Source organism: Pelmatolapia mariae, linkage group LG16_19, assembly GCF_036321145.2.
Source record: "Pelmatolapia mariae isolate MD_Pm_ZW linkage group LG16_19, Pm_UMD_F_2, whole genome shotgun sequence".
NCBI lineage: Eukaryota > Metazoa > Chordata > Actinopteri > Cichliformes > Cichlidae > Pelmatolapia > Pelmatolapia mariae.
Genome location: NC_086241.1, coordinates 60,297,587 through 60,321,484, shown reverse-complemented (window position 1 = coordinate 60,321,484; position 23,898 = coordinate 60,297,587). Strand labels below are relative to the sequence as shown.

Here is a 23,898-nt window from a genome sequence, read left to right as displayed (position 1 = left end):
CCATCAGCAATTACAAGCCCACTTTTTCCCGTGACAATCGCTTTTTTAAGCATTTTCTGTTTTTCACTGTGTTGTCAGATATTATTGACTAAATTATTAATTAGATCTCATTACATAAATGATTTTTTTTTAACATAAAATGACTGAAACAACAGTTGTTCATATCTTTTTGGTCTGTTTCTGTTTTCCATTTGATTTGTTTTTTCCACTCCAGTATTTTTGGACACACATTTTCAGTGACTATCTGCTGTCATGTGAAGCATTTTTACCGTCTTCTGCAACAAAGCTCGCCTTCACTTGTCTTTCTATGAATTATTCCTTTAAAAAAGCCACACAAAATACATCCCCTTTTCAGTCCAATATCTTTTCCATTAAGTCATTTTCCCCCCTTCCCATCGTTCCCCTTGTCCCCGCACACTCACCCTCTCTCCTGCCGTTCCTCAGGCAGCGCACTTTGGGGATCTGAGCGAGCAGCTGGCAGTCCTCAGCTGGGGGAGGAGAGCAGAGGAGATGGCATTTTACGGTGGAAGGAGAACACACACTGAGAAAAATATTTCTCCTCGCTGCCTCATCTCACACTCTGTCACTCACCCAAACCCACAAGCACACCACGCTGCCACACTTACATGGATTTAGTGCACTTAAACAGACATAAACACAGACAAACAAGGGCATGGTTACGGATACACACCCTCAATAAGCATACTACTCAGTGCTGTGGTAAAAGTCACTTAATGCTGCAGTATAATATGAGCTAAAGACATTCAAACATCCATCGGTGCATCCATTTTACTTAGGCTATAAAAATGAGAAACACGTAAACACAAAAAAGTGCACAGGTCAGAGTGTTCAAGCAAAAGAGCTACATTTCACTGCATAAATCGACTCAAAATCCTTTTTTCCATAAACAAATCCACCAGCGAGCCAACTTCCATCATCCACTCCATGTTTCTACATGAGCCATAGCTGGCACAGAGCTGCTGTTGTAGTGGACATCATTGCAAACAACACACAAGCACAGGTACACACATACACACACACTTGGGAAGATTGGCATTAGCAGCAGAGAGTGTGTGTTTGTGTTTGTGATCTTGCTGAGGGATTGTGGAGAGATCAAGCAGACCCCCTCCCGAGCAGCAATACAACCTTATGCTGACAGAAACGAGCATGACAAGTTGTAATCCTCTGTGATTAAATTTGCTGTGTGTACAAACCTGTTTGTTTGCATGTAGACTGTAGAGTCAGAGGGCGTGTGTGTGTATGTGTATGGCTTTAGTGTTGCTCCTAATGGGGGGACAGCTGGTGTGTGTAGAGAAGACTCACAAGACTCGGGCAAGAAGAGCAAAAAGTCATAGATCACTCCCACCGAACAGATGTTGTACACTTTTAGCCAGATTGTATAAGCTTGTATGCATGCATGTGTGTGTGTGAAAGCCTGTTTGCATCAGGGAATTTTTTTCCCAGACTACACACAAAAAATGACAATTTTAAGAGTTTTGTGAGTTATCGTTTTAAACTACAGTATATTATCCTGTTTTTCTGAATTAACAAGATAATCATCTCATCTGTTTCTTTCTGCTGACCCAGTTCAGGGTCACAGACAACATTCACACCTACAGCCATTTTAGAATCCCCAGTTAAGCTAACCCATGTATGTCTTTGGACTGTGGGAAGAAGATCGGATACCCGAGGAGAACCCACGTAAACATGGGAAGAACTCCACAAACTCAACCAGCCAGAGGATTCAAACCCAGGACTTTTAGTTTGACTGATTGTGTGAATCTGTTAAGTTTAAACTGAGCTTATCTGATAGAGTCCTGTAAACATTAATTAATCCATTGTACTCCTGTCTCCACACTGTTGGAGTCACATGCAGGCTTGCAGTAAAGATCACTGTCCTTGATTGAGCACCATGTCCTTGTGATTAAAGCAGGCGAGCCTTAACAGGATTACGCTCGGCCAGGACAATCCCTCCTGCTGCTGCTGCTGGCCGACATCCTCCAACACCGTCACGTCTACTAACAAATCAGCTCACACTCTCACTGCATCGGCTGACTGTCTCTCTAAATTCCACCTGCACACTGGACACAGCAGTCCTGATTTGAATATATTCACTCATTCATCTACATTTTTTCTCGGTGGAGATATTACAACACAGTGGGAAATAAATCCATGAAGAAAAGCAAAAACATGCTTATTTTATCATATATGTTGGTAAACTGAACCTTTATGATCAGAGTCTGAATAACAATTGCTGCTCATACAGCGGGACATGTATAATATTGTAGTGGCTGCCGTGAGAGCGTGGGAATCCATGTTTATTTAAGCCTGCAATAACTGATCTGTCACTTGGGACTTGCCAGCTGTGACCAGCTGCTATGACAGCGGTGAGAGTTCATCAAAACACAAAAGTTAACCTCTAACAATGAGCTGAAACCTGCTGTAAAACACTGTAAAGGATTCAGCTTCAGAATGACTATTAGGTAATACATACACTGCAACAATCCCCAGAGTAAAAATGTTGGGTCTAAGTGGTGAGTGACTCTAACTGTACAGAAACTACAGGAAAAAATCTCATTTACTATCTCACAGAAGTAAAATAAATTGAAATAACAATATTTGAGGAACAAAACATGCTGTGGACCTTCCTGTTTCAAAACTGTAGCAGCTGTTGTGTTAATTGTCTGAAACTGGTAACAATGGCACCCATTAGAGCGCAGCAACTGGAGAAGTCAGCTAATTGGAGGCTCGCTGGCTCACAGTCAGACTGAGTCGAAACTAAAAGCCACAAACTGGAACCAAAGTGTGTTTGAGACTGGTTCACATGATAATTAATACTGGGAATTAAAATCCAAAACAGGGAAGAGATTAAGAGTGTAGCTTAAGAACCCTTTGTTCACTGTGAACCCTGCTGGTACAGCCAAGGTGCAGGTAGACTGGCAGCAGGAGACGAGGGATAAATGAGGCATTAGTGGGCTACAGAGCTCCCGCTGCTCCTGCCACTGAGACACTACTGTTTAGATGTCTGGCCAGCTTTGACACCTCCGAGTACGAATGCACGTGTGAGGGTGTTAGTACACCGTGGATATAGGTCGCCGTGCTGTTCCCACAGACAGAGGATCCATGCGGTGGTAATTACAGAACGCACTGGCGACATGAGCTCATGAAATTTCTCAGCCCGATGCTGACAAAGGGGAATAATTACTAAAGTGTGGTTATCCGATAATTCCACAGCCACATAAACCACATCAGCCACTTTTTACGGTGATATTAAACCAATTCAACTCCAATTTCCAAAATGGCAAGGTGAATTAAACTGATTCTGCTAGTTCTCTTTCCAGGCTGTTACTCATGTGTTTCTCCAGCTCACTTCTGCTACAGCTGTTGTTTACGTTCACATTTGTTCATATTTGCCTCAGACATATAAAAAGCAGTCACCTGTCATTAAGTTTCTGATTTCCTGTGAGCATTACAAACCTAAAAGGCCACTAGTTTCTTCTGAAATTATTCCCTCCTACAATTTTCCAATAATTTGGATTCCCGACTGGTCGGTATTTTCATCACACACGCTGATACATTGCCTTCCGTCATCAAAGTCAGAATTTTAGAAATATAAAAAGGAACAGTTAAAAAAAGCGAATATAAGAACTAGTCCATTTAAAGTTTACCATTTACTTTACACTGTCTTCCTTCTGTAACCTCTCCTGACGTCCTCTGTACATATTGATGATTTGAACCAAAATCATTTGAATTAATTCGGACCTACTGACACTGATTTACAGTTCAACTATTATACAATTTGGTACATCTCAGCTTTTTCTCCTTGTTTTCCTTTATTTTGAAAGCCAGGCTCCCACTGAGACAGTAGATGATCAGTTGAAGGGCCTGATGCATCTCTTGCATGCTATGTCAGGTCTGTGCAGGATTTTTTTAGGTCTTTTGTCCTCCACTTGTCCAGTTTCATCACTTTTTATGGACACTCTGCACAACATGCAGAGACGTTTTCAGCTAATAGCTCTTTGGGAATCACCTCTTTGGTGCAAAAAATATTATTTCATGCCTGTCAAACACTGTTATTTTTTTCATATATTCAACCATTTTTTGTGACAGGCTGGTAATAACAAATTGCCCTCAAGATACAATTTACAATTGATTCCTTACTAAGGTGTCTTTTATGTGCGGACACAAAACTGGTTCCTCCCTTGAGTTAGGTGCCTTGACTTTTGCACAGTACTGTTCCTATACATTTACATGAGTCTTTGCACATTTCAGCTGCTCCCTTCTCTCCCAAGGGGTCACCACAGCAGATAGAGCTGCATGTTTGATTTGGCACAGATTTTAAGCCGGATACCCTTCCTGACACAGCTCTCCCATTAATCGGGCTTGTGAGCAGCAGTACAAATACACTGTCTTGTGAACCCCTGAGGCTACCAAACCAAAAACACTGTATTATGCAGTCAGATTTTACAGTAAGCAAAATTTACAACGTCTGACTGTGTTTGCATGTCCTGAAACTTTTTTACAGCAGCTTTCACAGGGAAGGTGAACTATACAATTATAATTCATGCCGGTCAGTGTTTCCATGAAAGTAGCCTCAAAGTTACTCCACATAAACAAGTAAATGAATAAATTAAGAAAAATCGAAATAATAATATGCACCATTAGCCCAAATATAAAATCTAAGTTCTCAGAAACAAGCACAGTACAGAATCTTTGAGCAAATTTAGCTTTCATATTATATTAATATTTATTTCCATTTTCAGTTTCTTTGTTTTGTTTGCTTCAATTAATTTTTTTACAGTTTTCTTTTTTGGGGCAGGTGGGTGGGGGTTGCCATGGAGACAGCAGAAACAAGCCGTAAACTCAGAATTAACATACTTTTTTAACAGTTTTCTATTTTGTACATACAAAAGGCACAGAGCAACATCTATTCAGCATTCATCTGAAGCCTTTCTGACCAGCAGTTCAGATACAAAAAGAACAAAACTCACGGTCAGAGCTGAAGTCATCTATCAGGATTATTTCTTGAATCAATGATGGCGGACTTCGCATCAGGACACTGAGCGGGAAAAGAAAATAAGATAAGATAAGATAAGATAAGATAAGATAAGACTTTATTGAGCCCACGGGAAATTTGTGCTGTGATAGAAGAAGAAGATTAGAGCAAGCACACAAGTTGGTGTCATTTCTCCTGTCTAATTGGGCCACTTGTGTCATTACCTTTTAATGGTGCGAAGAAGAGTAGAGCGGGCCTCATTGTGAAAAGTGATGACGATACTTGTGGAGGGAAGGTCTGTGTCATAAGTCAGAGCTGCACACCTGCACGCAGGGGTGAGAAGGTCACATGTGGTAACTCATACAAACCTGGACGTCTTGTATTCACACACGCGCGCACACACACACACATGCTGGACACAGTTTCAGACACATGCGATTGGCCGAGGTGCCCCGCGGAGTCGTCTCTGCATTGTTGCTGTAGTGACATAGAAATATCCAGTTGCCCAGCAACAGTTGCACAGATATCTGACCCTCAGTTTTAATCTGCTACCTGTTGCTGGGCGCATTGAACCTAGGTTATAAGGCATGAAATTCAAATATCATACACCGCTTTGTTTTTGGAGCAACGAAACAGGGAAATAAAGGCAACAATATACATTCACTAAGGAGTCGTTATTACAAGATTAACAATCACTGCACGATTGCAGCGTTTGTTTAATTAGTAAGTCGTACGGGTATGTTCACATATTAGACGTGCTGCCATTTGATATAATTACGTATGAGACTTTGATGTAATTTTGTAATGAAAAAAAAATCAACAGCAGCTTATAATAGGAACAGAAAATTAAACTGGGAATATTATAGCATGCAGATCCATTATCAGAAATGAAATGAAACATCTTTATAAAAATAGTTTGGCTGTTCTCTTTATAGAAACAAATGTTACAATCCTCGTGAAAACCCTCTGAGGAAAAAACAGTTTGTACAGTGATCTACTGTAAAAGCTGTTACAATGTATCATCAAGTCCTATTACCTTCTTTTAGCATGCTGTCAATGTATAGAAATTTAAAACGAGGGCTAAAATACTGTAGCAACCCGTGAGAGTGGTCAGAGACTCACTGGAATATCCATATGTCATATTCAAATATTTAAATTTGGAAGTGTGATGATTTTCTATTCCACTTATGCTGTGGTTTGCAGTGTTTGTGGGGCAAGAACAGCACTTGGGTTTTATTTAGCACTTGGCCATCATGATCAAGACTCTTGTAGTGATTATTCTCAAAGGAAATTCTCTGGCCAGTGATTATTTTTAGTGTGCTTGTTTCTGTTTTTTAAACGTTGAATACAGCAGAATTTCTGAAATCACAAGACGTATGGAGGGCAGAGACAAAAGCTTGAATTTTTTCATAGTTAAAATGGGCGTTTTGAGTGAATTTCTCCACTTTAGTATGATTTTACATTATTTCACAGGTCAAAGCCTCTTAGGCCAGCTGTCTTCTAATTTGGCCGTCCCTTTCAAACAAAGGTTTAAACAGTAGATGGGTAAAGACTGTCTGCTCACATACAAACCAAGAACCTGTTCAGCATAAGAAGTGCATTTTTAAAGATATGTATCTAAAATACTGAAAAAATATTTTAAATAATAAGCTGGTTGTTGGTAAATAAACAGCTGGCAGTATTATACTGTACAGCTCATACTGTTTACAGCACAGTAAGGTTATATTTTCTCCACCTACACTCTAAACAGCAGTTTCATCCAGTGAAACTAGCTTTCACTAGTTTACTGTAATTTAACAGGAGACCCACTTGTTTAATTATATATTATATAATTATATATATGCACGTATAATAACCTTTTACCTGCATTCAGCCGAGCTCGCACTTTGTTTATTGTCTATTGTCCCCTTCTGTTTATGACTCACTTGTGTTGTTTCCTGAAATTTTATGCCTCAGTGTAACAGTGAACAGAATGCGGCTTTAAAAAGGAGCGACCTGCTCTGCATAAATAAAGGTTGAATAAAAAAATTATTTTCAGTTGGCAGCCATTTAGCTGCATTTTACAGTTATAGAAGAAGCCCAACAATCATGGATAAGTGGATTTTAGAGCAATCTGGATAAAAAACAAAACTCAAAAGAGGCAAAATATCTTCTGAGAAAAACTAAAGGTTTGTTTTACTTCAACTCAAATTGTATCTTTAAACATGACGCTGCAAACAAAGACTGGAGGAGACATTATGCACACTCAGAAAAAAAGGTTCCTTGGTGCCGCGAGTTAAAATGCAAACCTGTATGACCTGTTTTTGTAGCAGTGCTTGTAGTGACCACTCCACTTTAAAAAGAAATTCTAAATATTCTAAGTTACTGAGTGCACTTAAACCCAAGGCCTCTAAACTAAGCAAAGAAAATGTGTTGGAAGATTCATTCTTGATCTTTTGATCTTTAACACAGCAGAAGGCAAAATGTTTCAACACAAGGTCCAACGTCTTCAGCAAAACATTAAATCTCATCTTTCTTTCTTTTCTTTTTTTTTTTGCCAAAAAAAGGTTTAAGTCCACGTCATGATCTGAATCACAGCAGTTTACGCTAAACGCTGCACGTCTGACGACAAACTCCCAACATCAAATCAGCTTATTAGACAGATCTTTGACCACCTCCAAGTGTACAGCTCATGCAAGATTAGTCCCCGATCCACTTGTGCAGATCAGAGGAGGCAGACAGTACCTGGACTAACCCCGCTCACCTGTAGTGTCGAGTGTCTCGTATGGCTCGCTCGCTGCCCAGCCGGTCGCTCTCCTGCAGGTTGAAGGCGTGGTCCTTGTACGGGTCGTCGCCCGGTTTCAGCTGCTTTGCTGCTAAGTAAGCCTTCTCATCGAAGCTGCCCAGCAGCTGGCCCTGATGCTCGGCCCGAGGGGGCTGGGTCACCTGCACAAAATGATGAAAGCTGGATTCAAATACTAAGAAAAACAAGGATTATTCTGAATGACTGATACTCAAAAGTGTGCACGAGTGTGATTTAAATTATATACACACACAAAACTCTCTTGTTGTCACTCAGGCATACACAGGTGGTTTTGACTGTCAACACTCCACTCGCTCAGTGCCTTAACTTTTATCAACAATCAGCACCTATAATTCCTGTGAAAGTGACACTCAAAGGGAACTGTCTGTCTTAACAAACTCTATAAGACACCTGTCTGCCTTTGGGAATAATTTGGGATCTAGTATCCTCCTCAAGTTAAGAGAAAAAACAACTCTGACATCTCTGAAGATTAAAAACAGCTCATCTGATATTTGTAAGCCCTTACACTCTGCTAACTAAACATCTCACATTCTTGTTTTTTTAAATGTGACTTTGTAATATCTGTTCAGGGACATCCCCCCAAAAACCCTCTTGGCAATCTCTGGCATATTTCCTGCCATAATTATTAATGTGCAGCGTCCCTGCTAAATAAGGCAAAAAAATAAATAAATTGCTTTAACTTTTAATCCAATGTGAAGAAAAGTACGAGCCAAGTGATTAAAATGTAAATGCTATTTTCTTATTCAGGTCATCGTGTCAGTGCTAACAGGGCAAAACGGGATGGGCACTCATCAAATCGGAATACATAGTCTATAAATCCTCAGTAATTAATGGATTTTCCCCGCAAGGAGCTTTAACACTCTCTGGCAGCCTGGGTGAGTGGGAGGTTAAAATAGCTGATGAATACATAAAGGGAGATGAGAGCAACCCTCATTAGAGATGCAACGGCAAAATGGACAGAGACAGAAAGGCAGCGGTTTTGTACTGCGCCGCTTTATTAAAGGTCGGTGTAAGTAGGGGGATTTAGAGAAAGCTCCTGAAGAGGTTCAGGTGAGACTGACCTCATTTTCAGTCACCCCAGAGGAGCAGTATGACCCCGCAAGCCTCAAGGATTCATGCTCAAATATATCTGCGCTGCACAGCTAGAGAGAAAGCCAGCTGAAGGGCACACTTACTATAGCAGCGAGACCTCTAGTTTTAAGGCTGTAATTTATATTTTTCAACAGTGGACCAGGTGATGATGAAGCTCAAACTCTGACTCTTCAGTTTACCGCCTTTTAGCTCATTGTTTTGGTTTTATTTGGTGGTTAATGGTGGGAATTTGAGGAGCAGCAGCCTTAAGCAAAGGCTCTCTGACAAATATTACATCAGCAACATGAAACAAACTAAACAAATCACATCCAGCAGGTGAAAATAGTCACGCTGACATTATTCAGAATCAGTGCTAATGTCACTTAATGCCTGGTGGAGGAATCTGTGCATGTGGGATTAAATTGGGCCAGCTAGCAGCTAGTACATACATTAGCTCATGAACTTGAGCTCTTTAGACTTCTTGGGATTTTTTTAAAAACTAGACTAATTTATTTGGACAACTGCACACAGCGGTGACAGCATATTTCTGATAGATCAGCACAAAATCCGGGTTTATGTTATTGAAATAAAAGCAAAATGTAGCCTGAATTTGCAAAGTTTAGACATTACAGCTTATATAATATATAAAATAGGTCTAAATTCTAGTCTATAAGCTTACTCATTTTATTTTATATGATAGTCATTTTATTTTATCTTTCAGAGAATTGCTGAGTTATGATGTTTTTTCTACAAAAGAAAAACAAAAATCTAAAATGCGTTAAATACTTAAGTCTCATTCTCTTGCATATACTTAGAACCAAATTGAAAGCTGTAAACATGAGCTGAGTACATAATTTAAGTAAATCCAGTTCAATCAATTGATCATTAAAGTGATAACCAAGCTGTTTGACCTCAATCTGTGCATCAAGTGCATTTCACTGATAAGGACATATAATTTTCTATCTTCTTTCCATCTACTTGCTAATTAGATATAGATAGATTTCTAATAAAATTACTCGTCTGTATGCAAAACAGGATTAATCCTAATCCTAATTTCAGAAGCCATTCACAGATGGCAGGAGTATTTGAGGAAAACACCAAACAAAGCCCGGCAGCTTTAGCTTTGAAACAGTAACAGCTTCAACAAATCTAATCTGTTTGGCTCGATCGATTGGCAAACCAGATTAACTGCAGCCAATTACAGAAAAATTAAATTTTAAATTTCTTTGGCTGTTATTGTAACATTTTCTAGCCCTGTAACCCAATGCTTGTTACACAGAGAAAAGTACACGAGAATTTATTTAGCTATTATTTATTTTTACGTATTTGATTGATGTTGGGCAAATTGAAATGAATTTTTCCAGGATTACAAAAACCAAACATCAATCCAATAAAATACCCAACTGAATGACATTTAAACTGAAATTATATGTGTTTTTCATATAATTTAATCAAGGTTGATTAAGTATACCAGATTCCTTTAGATGAAAATATAGAGGTGTGATAATTATGCTCATTCAGCAGATTCTGGTCAATTTACAATCATTTTAAACAAGAACAGTTCTGGCTTTTTAGAGCTAAGGTACTCTATGTAAAGCAGGCTCGTAAGGCCCAAACTGTTATCATTTGTGAATGTAAACAAGCTGTCCATTAGCAGTCTCTAAATCATCTCGGAGGGGACACAATCGGGGCTACGGGCCTATATTTATCACTGCTATTAATTTATCTTTTCGGGCTGGAGCCAAGAGTGCTGAGATAACAGAGTCAGGCCATGGACTAGAAAATCTGCAAAACAAGTGGGATAGTTTAATAAGTATATGTTACATGTGAAATTCATTATTATGTTAAGTTCTTCTACCATAATGTGATATTTTGACTTTTTTTAGTCTTTGCGTTGTTCTGATCTCTTTTCAAGATCCCTTGGTTATCTGTAAATATCATCATGACTAAATATTAAAAGCTACAAAAAATGGTACAGAGAGGATATTAAGATATAAATAACAGAAGGCGCTTTGAGGCTCGGTCCACTGAATTAAACATGAGCTTAGTCTGGAAGATGAACACATGTCCGCTCTTTCAGGCTGAGTTAAAAGACTCAACAAGTCACATACAAGTGCAATCTGCCTGATTGCCCGGAGACGCAGCCCTGCTGTGGCTGTGGTAACAGATGAGTCCACAGAACATCTATGTAGGTGTGTATACTAATTTGAATATATTTTATTTCACCCCATATGTGAAGCACTTTGTGTGTTTTTAAAAGTGCTACATAAATGAAATTATTATTAAACTGTCAAGCAGCCATCTTAATTAGTTTTCATCATCAGCAAAACTGGTTCTTTCCTCTAAAGAGTATTTTTGGTCATTTAAAGTAACAGACTTGCACATTTGGTATACGTTTGGAGACTGACATCTAACGGGGATTCATTTAAAATGAAAAGACACAATGCCAAGGGAAGGTAAATTCAGGTCGAGCAAGACAAATACGTCCATAAACACTCTATGAACAACAGCAATGTGCCATCTAAATGTTAGGCCTAGAGGAAAACCATGCGACGAAGCTCCAAACACACTGTTTTTGTGCTGATGTTAATGCCAGAGAAGGTGTGGAGCTCTGCAGTTACTGATCTCTGCATTGGCACGTTTTCCACACTATGCACCTCAGTTCTCAGTGACCCTGCTCTGCAACTTTACATGGTCTGCCTCCTTTGCGTAATAATACCACTTACAGTTGATCTTGGAATATCTAGGAGAAAGAAATTTCACAGTCTGACTTATTATAACAGTGGTTTTGTATGACAGCACCACACTCAGACTCAGTCAGCTCTTTAGAACGACCGTCTTTCACAAATGTTTGTAAAAGCTACGTGTTTACATTTATACGCCTGTGGCAATGGGACTGAACACACCTGAGTTCAAAGATTAAGAGGTGTGGCCCAACACTTTCATCCATATAGCTAATGTGTATTGATATACAAACTTTCTTTTCAGAGAAAGATGGGTGGGTAAATTTAGAAATTATATCCCAGTGTAGGTGTAGGCTCATCAAGGATTCTATAAGAACACATGAGTTTGGAATAATTATAGAGCTGTTTCTGCTTTAGTCATTTCATCTTATTTGGGTTAAGTCAGTTAGGAAAAAATATGCTCTGCATTTTTTTGGGCATACCAGGATCGAACAGGGTTTATACTACAGGCAATCAAATTTAAACAAACCACGCACACTTTGCAGATTAGATGGGTTTTGGAGTTAAAACGCTTGATAAATAAGAAAAAAGGAGGTTTTTTTAAAAAAACATTTACTTGGAATGCTGCTTATTTTTGCAATGTTTATCCGGGTTTTAAAAGCTTTTGTGTTTGTGTAGTGGAAATTGCCAAACTACAAAGCATTAGTTGAGCTTTGTACTCTCACAAAGTCTTCAAGTTATGCATGCATCACTGTAATGGAATATGTAGTTAATCCTAGCTCAGACAAGATTGTTAACAGCACAGTTCTCTCATGAAGTGTATGTCAGAAATAATGTTTGACAAAAAAAAAAAAAAAGTCTGGGCACCCAGACCAGCAGTCTGAGCCGGTTCCAGGCACTGACAACTTCTTATTATCAAATCATACATTAAAAATGTTAGTAACCGAAAAAAAACCTGAAGACATCACCACACATATGAAAAATATAGTAGGGGGGACACGTGTTGCAAGGAAAATGAGAAAGTAATTGGCTGATGTGGCTCTGCGATGACATGATATGAGGGGAGCTGTGCAGGTCGGCGAGGCTGTCAATTACTGTGAACGCTAAAATCAAATTAGACGATGAAAAATGCTCATGCACTTGGTTACTGTAGCAAAACAAAAGCAATGCTGGGAAACTGAAGGCTCAGTGGGAGAAATATGGAGGAAAAAAGTGGAGACAGTGCAAACAGCTTTCAAAGATGATGTATTAGTGATTCAAAAGCATTTAATGAACATAAGTGACAAAAAAGAGAAGCCTAAGAGGACAGAAGGAGGAGAGAATGACAAGAAAGAAGGACGGAAAGAAAGAAATTGTTAAGGAGGGAATACATGAAAAAGAAATAGATAGATGGTGGGAAAAGAATAGATGACTAATGAAGAAGATAAAATAAAGATACAAAGGAAATAAGGAAAGAATAAAGGAAGAGAGGAGAGATTGGCCAATAAAGGGAAAGACAAAGTGAAAAGAAAGGAAGGGGAAAATAAACAATTGGAAAGTCTGTAAGAAAGACAGAAAGAAAGAAAGCCTTCCTCTGTACCAGCCTGCTCTTGTTGAACCGTGGGACCCTGCTGTGCCGAGCTGGCAGCCTGTTAGCTTCAGGTCAGATTACCAGGACAAACTACAGCTAGAAAATCTCAGTTTGGTGATAAAGGTGAACGACCCCGCTGAGCAAATCAAAGATTACAAACAGTAAAGACTTCACTTTCAAAACTAAAGCATACAGACCAAAGAGCAATCTGATTAGAAGTGATGTCTGTTTATGGTTCAGCAGCAGTTTGCAGTTTATGGCATCAGCTTGTAAACTATGACGGGGACATGATACACCTCGCTCTCTCCTCTGACTGCAGTCACACTGAGGGTTTTTTAAACTGATTCCATATTTGTTTGTGTGCATCCTCCGATCATCGCCATACTCTTGGCCAGTGCTCACACACTAATGCAAACCACAGCTTCCTCTCTTCTGCTCCAGAGGGCCTGCCTGCATAGATGCCACAACAACCCCACTGCTTGGTATTTGCCCCTGAATTAATAAATCCTGCGAACAAGGCTTTAATGATTTGGCTGCTGCTGGAGTGAAACGCTTTGACATGTTGGCACACAACCCCAGCCACATCTGAGGCAATTTCATTGGTCTAGTAAATTGTGAAAGAGGCTCGAGTGTGCAGTATTTCCACAACAGTCCCTGTCTCCTTAAAACTGAACTGGATACACACACTTAAGTGATTTTTATATTTGCTTACTGGGTGGTAGTGGCATAAATATCTGAGTGAAAGTGCTTGGTTATGCCTTTGCCCTAAAAATATTCTATTAAGATACACTTTTACTTTAAATTTTACACGTAATCTCTTATTATTTAAGCAAAAGCCTTTCCACCTTCTGACAAGATTAAAAGGAGCTCTTAGTCATTTATATTGAGTCAGTGACCTGTCAGTTATTCCCAGGATACCAGATTATTTTTCCGCACTGCTCTAAAAGCACAAGCTACAGGTCTTGTATCTCTTCACACTAAATGCAATAGAAAGCCTGCAGCCCGACTAGACTGGATATTCTAATCTGAGCTGGCATGTAGCCAGTTCCAGCTCTATACTGTTCAGACCGTGTCTGTAGGCTGTGTTGCAACCTGGAGGCTACTAAAAGTCAAGCCTGACGACCACCACACCTACAGTCTTGGTATTTTTCCTCCTTCCCTCAGGCAACAACAGGCGAATACAGACATGACCTGACTGAAACAGGCCCTTTAATGACAGAATGCCCGACCTGGAAGTCCGTGTTTTTCACCTCACATTTGCAATCCGCGAAAGGTCGCAGCATAATGTGGTTTACTAGGCGTTTGCGCACGACGCACGAGACTTACGGAAAGCCTCTTACGGGTACTTGAGGTTCCCTGGCGTCGGGTGTGCAGCTCAGAAAGGCGGGGAAACACAACAAAATAGGGCTGCACGGTAGGCTGTAGATTGCTCTGCAGGTTGCGTGCACCTGACGAAGTTGAAGTCGGCGCTCAAGCCTGCAGCCTACACGTCCAGTCAAACTGTGACACTTACAGCTGTGCAGCACCACCTCCACCTCCATCCTCATCATCCCTGGGTTCGCGCACACACATGCACATCAACATGCAGCACACACTCTCCTGCAGCTCGGCGCCTCCAGCAACAGCGCCGCTCTCATCCCCCCTTTCCTCTTTATCCCTCACAGCCGTGCTCACTCACTATCAGCGGGATGGTCCTGTCATCCCGGTGAATCTCCAGTCGACCGGGGATCACCTTCTGCCCGTGGCCCCTGCCGCGAGTCTGCGAAGCCGATGACGACGGCGACGACTGGGGCTTGTTGTCCTGCCACAGGTAATAAAACGTCCCTAAGATCCATGCAACGGTCAGAATCGCGATGGCGTTGGCCCGTATCCTTCGCATGGTGAGCCCATACGGAGGGCTCCGCAGCCTGGCAGGTTCAGGTCCGTGCGCCGTGGAAGGTGCTGCCTCCCACGCCGGTGATGGGTCGAACCGCAGCGCAGACAGACAGCCTCTCTGTCTCTGCGCGTACAGCCGCTTCTACCGGAGCGATGCCTCTCTGTTGGGATTTGCGCACTGACAGAGCCACGGTCCTAGCGCCGAGTCATATCATCTCCCCACTCTCAAACACTCGCGCGCTCACGCACGCTCACGCGTTATCCATCCGCTGGCTGTGATGAGGAGAGCGCGTCCAATCTACGACGAGCAGCTGACACGCAAGCTTGGGTGCAGATCATTGGGGGAAACAAAGGAAAGACTCAGATGAGAGATCTTCACTTCTGGCTCTTTCAAGCTTTAATTCGCGGTGATATTTTAGTTTTTACTCCCTTTGCGCGTCACTGAAGCACCGCTGGTTGGTTTTACCTACAAGAACATCACCTCTTTCCCTTTAAACCCAAAAGCAGCTCCCCTTGTTTGTATAATAACCAAAGCATTAAGGGTGTAGGGTAGCTAAGTCGACCTCCACCCAATGCTTTAGAACGGCATTTGGAACAGATTTGAGGAGTTGTCTCGTTGTACTTCGAGTTTCCGAAGGTAGTTTTTAGAGGCAAATATTTTACTTTTAGCCTTTAAAGTTGATTCGTTTAAATAACGTGAGGCATTTTTGGAGGTTCAGCATCCCGAAGAAGAAAGTCAGAGGTGAAATAGAAAATGTTGGGCTGTAACTAAATGTGTTTATGAGTCTTTATTACAATACAAAAATAATTAATAGGGAAAAAATGCTCATCACATTCAAAGACGTGTTCGGATGTCTTTTTCTTATTCTGTTTATAGTATTATAAAACGAAGAAAAACAGCAAGTTTCCCTTTATAAAAAACTACAAATGAGCAATTCATTTGCATTACTTAATTCATCTACCAATCAATAGACCGATTATTAAAGCTGGGGTAAGTTGGGTTTTAAGAGGAAAATCAATAATAACCTTTCAGCTTATTATAATTCAGCAGTCTGAGAGAGAACTGGGCTGCTTCACCTCAGTGGGCTTTCAGGCTTTTATGACAGGAGACTTTGGCCAATCAGTGCTCTTTTAAAATCTCCCATTCGGACATTTTCAGGAACAAAGTGGGGTTGAGCAATAGTTAAGTAGAGGGTTTTCATCTGGTCCCCTTTACTTGCTGTTTTTCAGCAGATGAGAAGCACATGCAAATGACCATCTGGTGGGCATTGCTTAGAACAAAGATGGGAGAGCTGTAGGAGAAGCTGCAGTTGTGTTTTTGTCTTTTTTCCACATCTCTGTCTCCACGTCACTTCGCATCACTTCAGTTCAATCCAGGTTTATTTATACAGGGCTAGTTCCCAACAACAGTCGCCTGAAGGTGCTTTATACTATAAAGACCCTACTGTATTTGAGGAAAATCCCTGCACTTAAACAATCCTCTGTGTGCCAACACTTTGCGACGACGGGAAGGAAAAAATCTCTTTTAACAGAAGGCATGCTGCTATATAAACACAGCGACTGAAAAGTGCTCAGTGTGTCATATGACATCCTGCAGCAGCCTGAACCTATGACATCATAATTAACTGATTGTTCAGGGTCACTTAATCCTGGTTTAAGCTTTATCAAAAAGGAAAGTTTTGAGTCCAATCTTAAACATATCTCTATTTAGCTGTCTATGTGTGATTGCACTGTCTTTTATGGGTCCAACATTCATGAAAAATGGCAACTCATTGATCAAGCATGGTGTCCAACCATGCAGATAATTAGGTTTTGTCCCTGCAATTTATAATGGAGGTCAGTGTAGTTTAATCTGTGGTGTGCAAAACAAGAAAAAAACTTCATCTTCTTCTATTCCAGAAACAGTGGTTCTATTATTTCTTAATTTGCAAATGTAATTGGATTAGTTTCTTATGCACAGAGATATGAATCAAAACTGAAATGAAATGCTGGCCAAATAAAACCAGAACTGAACCAGCTACACATAATGAGAAAAAATCTATTCACTTAAATATATTGACCCTTTTAATTTCTTCAGTACAACATCTGCTTCATCCTGAATCTAAATAAAACCTGCTGCAACATTTTTCCTCATTGCACAGGTAGGCTCATTAGTCTACCTATGCATTTTAAATAACGCTTCTAAATTTGGAGCCTCCAGCTCTCGCCGAGTAAATTAAGCAATGCAGCTGAACCGATCATGAAGACAAAGGAAGACTTTGTAGCAGCATGAATATTTAACCCTTGGTTTGCACAGATGACCTTTGCAACTATGACGTATTCTGTGTGCGAATAAATCAGAGGCGTAAGAAAAAGTCAGAATACATTAGCCTGAGAGGACCCCTCTCCAAAATCCGTAACAACCTTTAAACGGCCTGAGACACCAGCGAAGAAATCAGAGCAGCGCAATAACACCCCAGAGGCATAACAGAGCTGAGGAGGCTGAAATTTCTCATCTTACTCCCTCTCTGCTACAAGAAACAGAAAAAAAAACAGCCCACAATATGAGCTCATCCAGCCCCACCTAACAGAAAATGCTATGTGTGCGACGTCCTCACAAAGCTAGGCCCACCGCTACAACATTGGGAATCAGGAATGCCGAGTTTTCCTTGACAGAAGAAAATAAAGAAATGTGATCCAGCAACAGTGGAGGGAAGGCAACGAGGAGCAAGATGAAATCAATAAATGGAACACAAACCAGTCTGCAGCTGTGCACTGTTATGTTTTTAATTGCTGATGCATTCAAGCAATTATTTTGTGATGAAACACGCTTAGAAATGCCAACAGGCTTACTTTTCTCTGTTATTTCCGGTGTTTAATAGAACCACTTTCTAATGAGTTTATAACTCCTGTGGCGTTAAATTTTTAAAAAGCTAATTACATGCTTTTTGCATCAGTTATAAGCGTGGGTGAGAGCTTGTAAAAAAAAGAAAAAAGAAAGAACTCCCTTTACCACTATGGTGTATGGTCATTCCACGAGGAACACAGACAGTTGGTTGCACTAATCGCCAATTAACATAAGGTATCTTTGGACTGTGGGTGGATGCCAGAATACCAGTGCAGCCACAGGGAAAGCTTGCAAACACCAAACAGAAAGGCCTCAGTCGGGAGGTGGAATCAAACCCAGAACTTCTTTCCTGTGAGGCTGAATCAAATTATTAAGTATTTATCAATAGATCATCATATACAAATGCACAATCATTAAACAGAAAGGATAAATGCTAAACAAAGGATTTACAACCTGGCAACCCAAACCTGGTTGTTATTGAAGAGAAAGCATGCAAGGTCAAATTAAAGTTGACGTATCATAACAAAATAACAGCAGGTCACTGAGTAATCCCATAAAGCTACTTTTGGCTGCTCCCTTATTCACAAGGGGTCACCACAGTGGGCAGCTCCGCATGTCTGGTTTTCACGCCGGATGCCCTTCCTGATGCAACCCCAAAGGGATTTGTGTCTCTCCCAGGATCACCCCGGGGATCTTTTGGTTGTAAACATGCCAACCACTACACTACGAAGCCAGTTACAGCATAAATTCAGAAACAAAAAAAAGCATGGATTCAACCTGTGGATTGATTTTTCAATATTTACTGAGAGAGTAAAAGACTGGCAGCAGCCTCAACCAGTAGCCATCATAGGCCCCTTATTTTCTTCCGAGTCTCTTTTTCATTATTTATTCCCTCTCTTCCATCCCTTCACTGAGAGACCCATCAGGCAGCGAGCTCTGCCCTGCATCCAGGCTGAGTATATAGAAAGGGAAGGTCACAGGGGTCAGAGCCACATCTGGCTCAAGGCTGGGAGATATTTGTCTTCATTCGTACAGACAGGGCTGCGCCTCTCGCGGCTCTGCTGTCACAGTTATCTTTGGGAAAGACAGTGACACCCCAAAGCAGGGAGGGAAAAGTCTCTACACATTGAGACAAGGAGAGGATAAAAGAAGATAAACACACACAGCAGCCATGGTGAGGTGTTGGTACTGCCAGCTTAGCTGGGAACACCGCACACTCTAACGTCTCATGGCATTTTCTTCTTACACAGGGCTTGGCAATCCAGCTCTTAACAGGCCTTTTAAAGGTGCAGAGAGGGAACCCTGGTTGCATGGGGGGCTGACAGCAGAGTAAACTTACTGCTAAAGTCAATATTGTCTCTCCTGAGATGTGTGGAAAGACAAAGCTCCACATTACCACAACAGCTGTGGAAAAAAAGAAGTGAAATGTACTGGGTGAGGAGCAGGTCCAAAAAGTTGACCTCTAATGAGTCATGACTGATCAAGATGAAAAATAGCAACGTTGAAAAATTACTGCGTCAAATTGCAGTTATTGCAGTTTCACAAAAAATTTACGGAGAATAATAAACAGTAAGTACACATTTATAATTATTAAGTCATCAGCAAATTAAATAAATGAGCTGTTCAATGTGGCAACACTTACCAGGAGTGGATGAGCTGGAAGGACTCTGATGTGTCCTAAAATCTCTACTAGCTGGAAGGTTTCCATACCTATTGTGACCTCTGACCTCTTTGTCCTTGAGGAGGTTTAACATATTAATGGGTGTTACACAAAACATATTTTGCGTCACACTTTGCAGTGTTTTCTGTATGTGTGTTTATTGCAAACACAGCCACAGACTGTCACCAGCACCTTTAGTTCCGGTGAGAATCACTGTCGGCATTTCACACAACTTTGCCAGTGCAGTGGAGACACCCCCCCCCCCCCCCCACCTCCCCACCCCCCACCCCCACCCCACAAAAAAAAGAAAACAAGCCTCTATGGAATTCCTCTATAATAATAGTGGGAACTCAGCCCACTCAACTGGCTCTCGGCTGTATCCGGTGATCATCGAGCTCTAAGAAATACAAGTTTAGTCTTGCGTGTGTGTGTCTGCGCTTGTGTATATATTATGCAAATACAAAGTGTCAGAACACAAAGACAAAGCAGGAATTTATGCGAGCATCTGTCCTGATGCATATGGAGCAGGGTTTCAGCTTCTGGTGCTTCACTGAAGGCCAGAGGGGACTTTACCGAGTCTGCTCTGTATAACTGGAGTATTTTTACATCAGGTCACGTAAAATGCATCTTTTAAGTAAAACTCAGGGTGGCAGGTCTTGTTTAGCACTTTCACCTCAGACCAAGAGGGAGACTGGTTTGCTCCTGATGGCCTGGTGGAGCTTCTTGTGTGGATATTGTCGTCTCTCGGTTCTCTGGTTTCCTCTCCCAGTCCAAAGACATATATTTTGGGTTAATCTGTGACTCTAAATTGTCTATAGTGAGCGAAAAGTGACTGGCAAACTGTCTAGGGTACACCTTACCTCTCACCCTATGACAGCTTCGATAGCTCCAGCACCCTTACAACCATGGAAATGTTAAGCAATTAAAAAAAATAGATGGGTAGTATAAGAAGCACTCATTTTAGCCCTTTAGAGGGCTATCTAAAACTGAAAGATTGCAGACTTAACTGTGCATTCAGCAAAGTCTTCAAACATCCATAGAAACTTCTGAGACCTCTGAGCGCACACCTAATAATTAAATGACAAAAATTTCTGGCTTTACAAGGTAATGGTTCCAGGATTATACATGTCTCAGTGACAGTAGTTTCACAGCAAGACTCAGCTGAGAAATGAACTAATTTGTTTTATTGCTGAGAAAGGAGAAAGTCACAGTTTCCCTTCTCTTGTATATGAAGCTCGAGCCATGCGTGCGAAGCGTAGTTTGGCATAAAGTCTGTAACGTCAGAGAAAGAACAAGCCCAGCTCTATTCAAGGACAAAGGTAAGGTTAATTGTTTAACAAATCACACCTTGGTTTACACATATGCCTGATATTAAAAGATCCCTGATTTGAGATATGGAGAAGACACCCTTATGAGTTATGTCAGGAAGGGTGGTGTGGTGACCCTTTGTGAATAAGCGAGCTGAAAGCTGAAAGGAGCTTTTAGCTTGCAGAATCCACCTTATAGTTCCTCTAAAGCTCACTGATAATAAGATTTTGCATTTGGCTGGTTAATATTTAGAAAAACTGCTCAAAAATATAGCACAGCTTGGCTAACTGTTTTCCACTCTTTAGTCTTTGTGCTAAGCTGATTGCACAGCCCCAAGTTTATGATTGAAAGCTTGTTCTCGACTGAAAGTTAAAAAGAAGAACAATGAATTTCAAGTCTCAAGTCTGAGCAGTTAATTAAAAGTCCATCTTCTCTCAAGGACTTTCAAGTGTTCCAGTTTTGTTTAACTGTTAAGTTTTCAGTTCAGTTCCATTCAGTTTAATTTCTATAGCACCAAATCACAACAGCAGTCACCTCACTGTGCTTTATACTGTAAGGTAAAGACCCTGAAATAATACAGAGAAAATCCCAACAATCAAATGACCCTCTATGAGCAAGCACTTGGAAAAAGTGGGAAGGTAAACCTCCCATTTAACAGGAAGAAGCCTCCAGCAGAAGGGGTACCATTCTACTTTTAACTATTCTGTTAACCACAAGTAAGGTAGCAGTCTGAGAGCAAAGTGCTCTACTGGGGTGAAATGATGTCAAGATAAGATGGTGCCTGATTATTCAAGACCTTATTTGTAAGGAGAAAGACTTTTGACATTGATTCTGGATTTAACCTGGAGCCAATGAAGAGAAGCCAGTATGGGAGAAACATGCTCTCTCTTTTTAGTCTTGGGTCCAGCAGTCAGTTTGATCAAAGGAAAGCTACATGGAGAGCTTCAGTGGACAGTGTTGCATTTGCTCAACATTTATAACAAGAATCCAGTTTGGGAAAAGATAATTAAAATCAATTTAGTTTAGTGATGAAGAGAAAACTTTTGATTTTTGAGTTTGAGGAACCCGGCAGTCTGACTTAAAGCCTATAGATGCCTGACCTCAAGATAGATTGTATATATCCCAGCAAATCAAACCCAAAAACCTAAAGTACCCAACTCAGAGTTTCTTTCCTTATGATGGAGTCCCTCTGCTACCGTACCAACTATCCTTACAACAGTTTTCTTAATCAGCCATTCGATGAGAGCAGATGCAGCTACTTTCCAAGCAGTGACGTCTGATGGAACAAAGCATCATTTGTGTTACTTTAATGGAAGTCACATCAGACGGGTGGAGCTCCAGGATACGGAGACTTGTGAGCAGGAAAGTACACTGACCTGATGTGCAGACATTGTTAGACTGTATTACTTAAAGGTTATGTGAGCTACACCCCAACTAAACACATATTTGAAACACGATAAAGCTAACAATCATACACCACTCAACTCCTGCTGTAGCTTAGCAGCCAGTCCATGGTGCTTTGAGCCAGCAGAGCACTTCTACAACCACCAAAATGTGTCAGTATTTTGTCTGCAGGGTGGGTGCATTTGGGATTCACCAAAGAAATAGCCATGGTAGATGACAGAGGCTGAAAACGTTAATTCATCCAACAGCCGATGTGGTATTTTATTACAAGCTTAAAACTTTTTAAACCTGGGAATCACAAAACCTTTTAATAACCTGGTTTAAAAAGGTGTTGTGTGAAAAAAAAAGTCTCTACCAAATGGTAGTTAAAACACGAAAGCCAGCGTCAAAACATGTTGGGTTTATCCATGGGGGGCATAAAAACGCCTGTACAAAATTTAATAGCAATTAAGTTACTGACATATTTAAATCTGAGACAAGCCTGTGCACCACGGTCCTAAAATCACTCGTCATATCTACACATTCAAGTCTTCCAAAAAAACCAAGGAGGTATTTTCTCTGTGCCAGCTGCGAAGAAAGTAAAGCAGATGTGGACTGGTTTAAACTGGGCACACAGCTTCCAACTGGAACATCTTTTCCATTCCCACGCTGCTGCAGCATTCCAAGACATGACACCATCCCAGTGCTGGTGTTATAAGCGCTCTTCATTTTTACAGTAGATTATTAGGGGCAAACGGGACAATACGGTGCTGCTGGATGCAGAAGACACACTTTTAAAAAAAGACAGAGCTACATTTTGGAGATTACTGAATTATTCAGTGCTTCTCTCAGCCTCACAGACACTGCTGTTTTCAAAGTCGCTGGGGACCTGCGTACTATGATGTCGGAGCTCTCCATATGCTCCAGTGATGCTTCTATCAGCCAAACATATTCTGCTGGTTTGGGCCCTGTTCTCAAGCTGGATCCTGTCTCCCTGCCCAGACGAGGAAGTCATCAGGATCCATCCAAGGCCCCGATGTAGAAAGCAGTTGGCAGACTTCACTGTTAGTGTGTGAGACTTACTGCGTTGCTGAGCAGTCGGGCTGTTGTGATTCTGTTACTCCAGCTGGCTTGGCTCAGTTTAGGAAGTCCATTAGCAGGACAAGTTACAGTGTGAGTATTCTCCGGTGCCCCGGCTCTGAGGATAATGGGCCTATCTGGGAAAGGACTTCCAGATGAGATGTGGATGGCTGACTGTTCGCAAACAGATAAGGAGAGGAGCTACTTTTCTTTATTTGTGAAAGCGGGAAGAGGAAGTGCTGTAAATTAAAAAACAACAACAACAACAACTAATAACTGATGAGCTCATTATCCAGTCTGCATGTTACCTGTATATCTATATTTCTGATAGAAGATTTTTCTTAAATTGGTTTATAACTAATGGAAATGTCAGAATAAAAAAAGTAAAGGTGAACAGTTAAAACTGCTACTGAGTTAACAAATTGAATAGTCAAATATTTTAAGAAAAATCTGAATTTTGATTAAAAAAATAACACACAGTTGCTCCAGAACATCATTATTTCCTGAAGCTGCTCTCTTGGATTGAGATGTGGTGACCATTTGTATACTGTGTACTCATTGTCATGTTCAAGAAACCAGTTTGAGATGATTTGAGCTGTGTGACAATGTGTGTTATCCTGCTGGAAGCAGCTGTCAGCCTA

The 23,898-nt window shown here is 40.8% G+C and overlaps 1 protein-coding gene across 1 annotated transcript in view; it reads right to left on the bottom strand.

The window, feature by feature from the left end:
* galnt16 (UDP-N-acetyl-alpha-D-galactosamine:polypeptide N-acetylgalactosaminyltransferase 16) overlaps positions 1–15,210 on the bottom strand; it is a 36,763-nt gene extending 21,553 nt beyond the window's left edge. Inside the window, exons 1-5 of the mRNA XM_063498804.1 lie at positions 14,803–15,210; positions 7,740–7,921; positions 5,221–5,319; positions 4,992–5,059; positions 423–488 (exon numbers count right to left, since the gene is read on the bottom strand). Of these exons, the coding sequence (XP_063354874.1) occupies positions 423–488; positions 4,992–5,059; positions 5,221–5,319; positions 7,740–7,921; positions 14,803–15,003 (616 nt within the window). The 5' untranslated portion in view covers positions 15,004–15,210. The remainder of the gene's footprint in view (positions 1–422; positions 489–4,991; positions 5,060–5,220; positions 5,320–7,739; positions 7,922–14,802) is intronic.
* Between the last annotated feature and the right edge of the window lie 8,688 nt (positions 15,211–23,898).